The sequence below is a fragment of the Lissotriton vulgaris genome, chromosome 2_1 (genome assembly GCF_964263255.1).
Source record: "Lissotriton vulgaris chromosome 2_1, aLisVul1.2, whole genome shotgun sequence".
Lineage (NCBI taxonomy): Eukaryota > Metazoa > Chordata > Amphibia > Caudata > Salamandridae > Lissotriton > Lissotriton vulgaris.
In genome coordinates this window covers 398,351,106-398,360,991 of record NC_141687.1, presented here as the reverse complement: position 1 = coordinate 398,360,991, position 9,886 = coordinate 398,351,106, and the positions used below count along the sequence as shown (strand labels likewise).

At 50.3% G+C, this 9,886-nt stretch overlaps 1 protein-coding gene across 1 annotated transcript in view; it reads left to right on the top strand.

The window, feature by feature from the left end:
* Positions 1-353: 353 nt before the first annotated feature.
* The window catches only part of SUMO1 (small ubiquitin like modifier 1), a 108,962-nt gene continuing 99,429 nt past the window's right edge, over positions 354-9,886 (top strand). The window contains exon 1 of the mRNA XM_086955261.1: positions 354-655. Within this exon, the coding sequence (XP_086811387.1) occupies positions 644-655 (12 nt within the window). The 5' untranslated portion in view covers positions 354-643. The remainder of the gene's footprint in view (positions 656-9,886) is intronic.

The window sequence follows — 9,886 nt, the reverse complement described above, 5'->3', positions numbered from 1 at the left end:
ACCTTTGAGGCCCGAAAATAGAGCCCCCTAGAGCTCCCTTTCGAGACCCCCCCCCCCCAAAAAAAAAAAACTTGGGGGACTCAGCCCCCCTCCCCCCCCCCACTTAAAGCACTGACTAACTCCTAAATACGGCAAAGTAGGAATTGCTAGTATTTTCCATTCAGTATCATACAAAGACAAATCCTTCTGAATACTGTGAATTTATAATAATGGAGAAGACTGCAATCCTCCCGAGACAACTCATAAGAATGTTCCTGGTTGCCCATCATAAACTAAAGGATAAAAAAGAAAGTTCCTCGCCCATTGAAAATTGCAAAAAAAGTTTATTTACACTGTCTGTTGTAACCAGCAGCTTCCCAGCAGAGGGCAGTCCAGAGAGTGAGAGGAGTGGAGAGGCGAGAAGCGAGAGGATAGTCGCGAAAAAGATGGAGGCAGGAAGTTGCGTCAGATGCAGCGGAAGTTTCTTCCGGTGGTAGCTGGTAGTGCTGTTGATGTGAACGAAACGTAATAGGGAAGCGGGAGGGAAAACCCAACAACAACAAGAGGAATAGAAAGAAGATTGGGAATTGGACGTTCGGATAGTCGAGCTTAATTCTGCCTGTTTTTAATCCCCCGGTGTTTCGGACCAGGGAAGCAGGGGAAGATGGCTGAACTGGTGAGTAGCTTTCCGAAGAGGGATGTTTTATATTCCCATACTCGCGTCTGGTAGCAATGGAGGGAGACTGGGACAGGTTTGCTCCTCCCGTGACAGCACATTTAAGCTTCAACGTTTTCATTTAAAATGCTTCGTTTATTCATCCGCCTTTCCTCCTCTCTGCGTGGTCTAAGGGGAGCTGGTACGTGAATTGCCATGCTAGATTTCGGACGTATTCCTAGTTGTATTCAACCCGTCGGATGTGTGACTCTACTTTGAAAACATTTCCTTATGTGTCGATTTTTCAAAGCCTCTTAGCCCGTGATATTAACTAGCCTGTAAACGGAGAAATGCGCCCGACTTGTAATGTTTTACAAAGGAGGGACAACATCGCTTCTTCCTCTCGCAGTTTATTCTGTTTGGAGAGGGGAGATTTTTTTCTTCTGTCGATCGTCTCCTTGGGGGTCGGTTGTTAAAGACAGTAATATTTAGTGCTAGCGAGTAGGACCCGTGTGGCTTCCTGTTTACACACATGCCACTTCACCTTCGTATTGTCAATTAATTTATGTTCACTTTTCTTCCACTACGATTCTGCTTGTTACTTTCCCGATAATAATGAATTTGACCAGCGGGTACAAAGAACGCATCCAACGGCATGGTGCATTACCTCAAAATAGGGATTTGCTTGTTTGAACATAGTTTTACGGGGCAAGTCACGATTATAAATCTACAGCAGTGACTTTTACAACGGAGCCGAGTGGGAACCTTGCTGCACGCTTGTTCTGATTGCTCAGCTTGATCCACGGACATAACAGGGAGGATTTAGGACCTTGAGTGAAAAGGATTTATATGTACACATGCTGAACTTAATCCACAGGCGGCATTGCACAACACCAGTAGCACAGCGCCGATGTTCCAACTTTGGTTTGTCTCCAGTCACCCTCAGTAGGCGGACTGCCTTGACTTGTGTAAGTGATCGCGCGAGTTAGTTAGCAAAGTATGATACCCATAATTTTGTGCGATTAGGCAACTCCCAGTTTCAATGCAGGAGTATTTGGGTGAAATTGAATTTCTCGTGTTTTATGCAGATCAGGTAGATAAGGTCAGTGTTGTGTGGCTACTCGCCGCACACTTCATTCTGGTGTCTACTTCTATTGAACACCTGGCCATGGCTACTTCCACGTGCTCTTTCTTTGTAGTTGAAAATTAATAATATGAAGAGCAGAATCAAACGGTGGCGCAATCAAACATGAAAAAAAATAACATTCATTAATACTAACAAAGAACGTATTATATCACCCGATTTAGATTTTCTCAAAGAGAAAGAATTTTTAAATTTGACTGCAATTTATTCATAGGTAAATGCTGTCTGAGTCAACAACACGGGGCAAGTGATCAATATTTACAGTGACTCAGTGGATAAAGTGCAAAAAGGGACAATGTCAATCAATCAATCAATCAGGAGTTTATTAAAGCGCGACTACTCACCCGTAAGTGTCTCAAAGCGCTAGAGGTGGGGGAGTGTGGGGGGGTGCAGGTTCCATTCCATCAAGGAGGGTCTGTCGAAGAGCCAGGTTTTGAGGTTTCTTGCGAAGATGGGGAGCGATGCTGTCTGTCTGAGGTGGAGCGGAAGGGCGTTCCATGTTTTGGCCGCGAGGAAGGAGAAGGAGCGGCCTCCCGATCTGGTCTTTCTGGTGCGGGGGACCACGGCGTAGGAAAGCTGGGCTGATCGTAGGGTCCTTTGGGGTGCGTGGAATTTGAGTCGGCTGTTCAGGAATGCTGGTCCTGTGCCGTGGAGGGCCTTGTGTGCGTGGGTGAGCATCCTAAAGGGGATTCTCGCCTCGATGGGGAGCCAGTGGAGTGTGCGCATGTGCTGGGAGATGTGGCAGTGTTTTGGCAGGTTGAGGACCAGTCTTGCGGCGGCGTTCTGGATGTTCTGTAGCTTGCGGATGAGGTTTTTGCTTGTTCCGGCATAGAGTGTGTTGCCGTAGTCGAGTCTGCTGGTGACCAGGGCGTGAGTGACTGTCTTTCGGTGTTCGAGGGGGATCCATTGAAGGTCTTACGAAGGAGGCGGAGGGTGTGGAAGCAGGAAGATGAGACAGAGTTGATCTGGCGGTCCATTTTGAGCTCGGAGTCCAGGATGATTCCCAGGTTGCGTGCGTGGTCTGTGGGGGTTGGCGGGTTTCCGAGGGCGGTGGGCCACCAGGTGTCGCTCCAGGCGTCGGGGTTTGGGCCCATGATGAGTACTTCTGTTTTGTTGGTGTTTGGTTGTAGGCAGCTGTTTTTCATCCATTTGGCGACGGCTTCCATGCCTTCTAGAAAGTTGCGTCTGGCGGTGTTGGGCTCGTTGGATAGGGAGAGGATGAGCTGGGTGTCGTCTGCATATGACCCGATGTTGAGTCCGTAGGTTCTGACGATGGGGGCAAGTGGAGCCATGTAGATGTTGAAGAGCGTCGGGCTGAGGGAGGAGCCCTGGGGGACTCCGCAGGTGGTAGGTGTGGGGTCCGAGAGGAAAGGGGGGAGTCTGACCCGCTGCATCCTGCCGGAGAGGAAGGAGCAGATCCAGTCGAGGGCCTTGTCCTGGATTACTGCATCGTAGAGTCTGCGTATTAGGGTGCGGTGAGAGACTGTGTCGAACGCCGCTGATAGGTCAAGGGGGATGAGGGCTACTGTTTCTCCTTTGTCTAGTAAGCTGCGGATGTCGTCTGTTGCAGCGAGGAGGGCGGTTTCCGTACTGTGGTTTTTTCTGAAGCCGGATTGGGAGGAGTTGAGGATGTTGTGTTCTTCAATGAATGTGGCGAGTTGGCTGTTGATGGCTTTCTCGATGACTTTCGCTGGGAGATGGGTCTGTAGTTTTTGAGGTCGGTGGGGTCCGCTGAGGGTTTCTTTAGGAGGGGGTTGACCTTGGCGTGTTTCCAGTCGTCGGGGAACGAGGCGGTCGCCAGGGAGCGGTTGATGGTTTGGCGGAGCATTAGTGCGATGGTGTTGGCGGTTCTGTTGAAGATGTGGAGGGGGCAGGGGTCCGTGGGGGCCCCTGAGTGGATTGACTTCATTGTCTTCCGTGTGTCTTCGGTGGTGAGGGCTGTCCAGTCATCAATCGCTGGTTTCCGGGTGTCAGGTGTAGTTGGTGAGGGTTCAGTGTGTTGGTTGTCTTCGTCAAAGTTGTCGTAGATGCTCTTGATTTTGTGGTGGAAAAAGATGCTGAGTTTGTCGCAGAGGTCTTGTGAGGGAGGGATGTCGGTAGACTCGCTGGTGGGTTGGGCGAACTCCTTGATGATGCTGAAGAGTTCCTTGCTGTTGTGTGCGTGGGTGGAGATTCTGTCTTCAATCACTTTTTCCTCGTTTCTCTTATGAGTTGATGGTGGGCGTTGGTGGCGGCTCTGAAGTTGTTGTGGGCTTCTGTGGATTTGGTGTTTCTCCAGGCCTTTTGAAGGCGGCGGCATGTGCGCCTGGACTCTCGAAGTTCGGTGGTAAACCATCTGGCTTATCCCTCAGCAGCACCACCACATTATCCCTCAGCACCACCACATTATCCCTCAGCACCACCACATTATCCCTCGGCACCACCACATTATCCCTCGGCACCACCACATTATCCCTCGGCACCACCACATTATCCCTCGGCACCACCACATTATCCCTCGCACCACCACATTATCCCTCGCACCACCACATTATCCCTCGCACCACCACATTATCCCTCGCACCACCACATTATCCCTCGCACCACCACATTATCCCTCGCACCACCACATTATCCCTCGCACCACCACATTATCCCTCGCACCACCACATTATCCCTCGCACCACCACATTATCCCTCGCACCACCACATTATCCCTCGCACCACCACATTATCCCTCGCACCACCACATTATCCCTCGCACCACCACATTATCCCTCGCACCACCACATTATCACTCCGCACCACCACATTATCACTCCGCACCACCACATTATCACTCCGCACCACCACATTATCACTCCGCACCACCACATTATCACTCCGCACCACCACATTATCACTCCGCACCACCACATTATCACTCCGCACCACCACATTATCACTCCGCACCACCACATTATCACTCCGCACCACCACATTATCACTCCGCACCACCACATTATCACTCCGCACCACCACATTATCACTCCGCACCACCACATTATCACTCAGCACCACCCAGCACTACCACAGCATCACTCAGCACCACATTATCACTCAGCACCACCACATTATCACCCAGCACCACCACATTATCACCCAGCACCACCACATTATCACCCAGCACCACCACATTATCACTCAGCACCACCACATTATCCCTCAGCACCACCACAGTACTACCACATTATCCCTCAGCACCGCCACATTATCCCTCAGCACCGCCACATTATCCCTCAGCACCGCCACATTATCCCTCGGCACCGCCACATTATCCCTCGGCACCACCACATTATCCCTCGGCACCACCACATTATCCCTCGGCACCACCACATTATCCCTCGGCACCACCACATTATCCCTCGGCACCACCACATTATCCCTCGGCACCACCACATTATCCCTCGGCACCACCACATTATCCCTCGGCACCACCACATTATCCCTCGGCACCACCACATTATCCCTCGGCACCACCACATTATCCCTCGGCACCACCACATTATCCCTCGGCACCACCACATTATCACTCGGCACCACCCCATTATCACTCGGCACCACCCCATTATCACTCTGCACCACCCCATTATCACTCTGCACCACCCCATTATCACTCTGCACCACCCCATTATCACTCTGCACCACCCCATTATCACTCTGCACCACCCCATTATCACTCTGCACCACCCCATTATCACTCTGCACCACCCCATTATCACTCTGCACCACCCCATTATCACTCTGCACCACCCCATTATCACTCTGCACCACCCCATTATCACTCTGCACTACCCCATTATCACTCTGCACTACCCCATTATCACTCTGCACCACCCCATTATCACTCTGCACCACCCCATTATCACTCTGCACCACCCCATTATCACTCTGCACCACCCCATTATCACTCTGCACCACCCCATTATCACTCTGCACCACCCCATTATCACTCTGCACCACCCCATTATCACCCGGCACCACCACATTATCCCTTCGGCACCACCACGTTATCCCTTCGGCACCACCACGTTATCCCTTCGGCACCACCCCGTTATCCCTTCGGCACCACCCCGTTATCCCTTTTCGGCACCACCACGTTATCCCTTCGGCACCACCACGTTATCCCTTCGGCACCACCCCGTTATCCCTTCGGCACCACCCCGTTATCCCTTCGGCACCACCCCGTTATCCCTTCGGCACCACCCCGTTATCCCTTCGGCACCACCCCGTTATCCCTTCGGCACCACCCCGTTATCCCTTCGGCACCACCCCGTTATCCCTTCGGCACCACCCCGTTATCCCTTCGGCACCACCCCGTTATCCCTTCGGCACCACCCCGTTATCACTCTGCACCACCCCGTTATCACTCTGCACCACCCCGTTATCACTCTGCACCACCCCGTTATCACTCTGCACCACCCCTTTATCACTCTGCACCACCCCGTTATCACTCTGCACCACCCCGTTATCACTCTGCACCACCCCGTTATCACTCTGCACCACCCCGTTCTCACTCGCCACCACCCCGTTCTCACTCGCCACCACCCCGTTCTCACTCGCCACCACCCCGTTCTCACTCGCCACCACCCCGTTCTCACTCGCCACCACCCCGTTCTCACTCGCCACCACCACGTTCTCCCTCGCCACCACCACGTTCTCCCTCGCCACCACCACGTTCTCCCTCGCCACCACCACGTTCTCCCTCGCCACCACCACGTTCTCCCTCGCCACCACCACGTTCTCCCTCGCCACCACCACGTTCTCCCTCGCCACCACCACGTTCTCCCTCGCCACCACCACGTTCTCCCTCGCCACCACCACGTTCTCCCTCGCCACCACCACGTTCTCCCTCGCCAGCACCACTCTGCAGCACCACTCTGCAGCACCACTCTGCAGCACCACTCTGCAGCACCACTCTGCAGCACCACTCTGCAGCACCACTCTGCAGCACCACAGCATCACTCTGCAGCACCACAGCATCACTCTGCAGCACCACAGCATCACTCTGCAGCACCACAGCATCACTCTGCAGCACCACAGCATCACTCGGCAGCACCACATCATCACTCGGCAGCACCACAGCATCACTCGGCAGCACCACAGCATCACTCGGCGCAACCACAGCATCACTGGTGTAAGTCCCCGTCCCCCGCCTGCCCCGACCCCTGCCTGCCTGACATTGTCCTCCGGAGCCTTACCTCAGCCGTCGCTTCTCAGTTCACCGCTCCTTGCCGCTGGTCACCACTCCTCCCGCCGGTCCGCTGCTCCTCACCTCCTCCCCCGCGCCATGTCCACTGCTCGTCACCGCTCCTTCCCCGCACAATGTCCGCCGCTCCTCCTCGCGCTCCTGGACGCCGCACCTCCCCGCGCTCCTGACGTCAGCACGCAGGTCGCGGCTGGCGCTACTTTGAGGGCACTACTTTTTTTATAATGTACATTTTTGAAATATGACGTATTTTTTTACTTTATATAGCCTATGTCCATCTGCACACCCTGAGTATTACAACGATGTATCGGGTGTGTGGGTTGGCGCTCTGGTTCCCGAGTTTACCCGCCTCAAAGTTCTTCCTTTATAATAGTAGTATAGATGTCACAAAAAGATGTTAATATTTCACTTCTGTTCTTGGATTTTTGTCACAATAAAATACACTGAACATAATCTTCACAAAAGTTATTTACAAAAGTTTAAGCTATTGCCATTATAAATTACAATCACTTTTATTTAAGTATTAATTATTTTAAAAAATGTAAAACCATTTAAAACTGTAACAGGCTACATGTAGGAGATAGACAAAGAGCAAAGAAGACAGAGTAAAACTCGCAGCTAAAACATGTGGGTTACAGGAAATGGTCATAAAACATACTGGCAAACTTTAAGCTGTGTTTAACACCCATAGCATGTTGGCAGTCTGCTTTCATCTTAAGGTACGGCAAGCCTGAAGTAAGCAAGGTAATTTTTTAACTCAATAAAATATTTGAACAAATAAAGCATTTAATGACAGCAAGAAAGAATTGCATGTAAGTTATTAATTTCAGAGAGTGATCACTCAAATATTTTTCTGGGTTATGCTTTCAATGGTGTTTTGTACAGAGTATCTTTTTTGCTTTAATGGCTCCCTCTAACCACAGTAGTAACAAAAAGAGAAGGGATTCTAGTGGAGCCACTCTTAGTCCCCTAGTACTAGATAGATAAACAATGAAAGAGTGAATCAAAATGATGAGCAATATCGGAGGAGTCGCAGAGTGTTTTTAAGAAGAACCCTCACTCGCCAACCTAGTTGGTGACATGCTTAATCATCGGGTTCCCACCCGTGGGACTGAATGCCTCTCGGGTGTGCTACGACGCCTGATTACAGTGGAGCGGGTTTTGTTTGGAAGGTGCAACGTGTGACAAAGTAACACCCTGGTGATTAAAATTTCCTTTACATACCCTGAAAAGTTTTAATGGTGGAGAGCAGTTGGCCGAACGGCTTGGGCGACTTACCTCGAATCTGGGAAACTGGGTTAGTGTCTGAGCAATGACGGTAAACATCCTGTGATTCTAGGCAAATCACTTAATCTCCCTATGCCTAACAAAAAATGAATGTGTCCTCATGTAATGCAACTAGTGCTATGTAAAGCGCTCTGATACCCGATATGGGTTAAGTTTGCGCTATGTAAAACTGTTAAAAAAAAAAAACAAAAAAAAAAAGAAGAGGTAAGGTTAAAAGGTGATAAAGATGGATGTATTAACTGGTTAAATTGGCCCGAGACCTCCTTAGTGAGAAAGTGATCGCCGGTCTACATGTTTCAGCCTCCTTAAGGAATTTGCGAGGCTTTCTTCAGGACCAGATATGCCACAGGGGTATGCACACCCTAAGGTGCACCCTTACCAGTGGCAATGAATACCGTTGACTTACGGTTTTAGACCTTCTGTTTTGTCTGAAAGGAAATACGTTATGGGCTGTAGATGATTTATACCTTATGGATCCACAGGGTCTCTGTTCGGGTTTGTACCAGGTGCCGAGCGGGCGCTTAGTCTTGGCGTTTGTGTGACAATAGATCAGCACCCCGCTTGGATCCAAGGGGTAGGAATCATAGCAGCAGCATAGGCACGAGGGAAAATCATGTGAGGCCTTGGAAAGGGACAGTGGGAGAGCGAAAGAATACGGCAGACATCCTAGGAACCCAAATTGGATGTCTCCTTCAGAACTCAGGCTCCAGCTTCTTACCGGAGAGTGCTGGCGCACACTAGAAGCTGGAGCTGCATAGTTATCATGTGTCCTATGTAGCTTCTCAAGGCGCTCGGGATAGAGCAGGTCTGTGCAGTGTTCTGCAGCCAGCCTTCAGAAGCCAATAGGAGAACAATGTTTGCCTCTGAGCACACCCCCAAGTATCCTCCCAAGTAGGAAGCAACATTTAAGCTCCGGGCTCTCCAGCCAATCAAAGGCTAGAGTCCAGTCAAAGGGTTTTAGCCATTCACAGACCTACACATGTTTCCAGTATGTAAGGGATTTCTTTCAGTCCTCCTTATTGGCTGTGAGCCCCATAGTGCCGTATTTCTGCACCATTTTACTGCAAATTAATGTCTTGTTGTCCACTGGACAAAATAGACATTTAATCTTCTAGTTTGTGTCAAAAGACAGCATGTCTCGGGCGTTGGGCGTGATGAATTCCACAACCCTGAGAAAAGGTTGTAATGTACCTGCAATTCTCCACGAGTTCCAACTGATAATATCCTTTAATCAAATCAGGGCGAGAAGCCCTTTGCACTATTCAATTGTGTTATGTCAGCAATATGCGGACAGGGTGATGTTGTTAGGTTGGTGCATATCCACGCAGATGCGTACAGATCCTTCAATGTCCTGTTTTGGATACTAACCGTTATGGGAGAAACCCATGCTGGTGGACCAGAGGAAAGCTCAATGATATGTTTGAAGTAAGGATTCAAGTTCTATTTACACAGCTTCCTGTAAATGAAATGCAATTTGTCTGTGTCTTTGAGCAAGAGGGCAGACATACTCATTAATGTGCAATTTCACTTTCATAGACTTGAGTTTTCCTTACCCATGAAACAACGAAGGGAATTGCCTTACTATTTCATGATG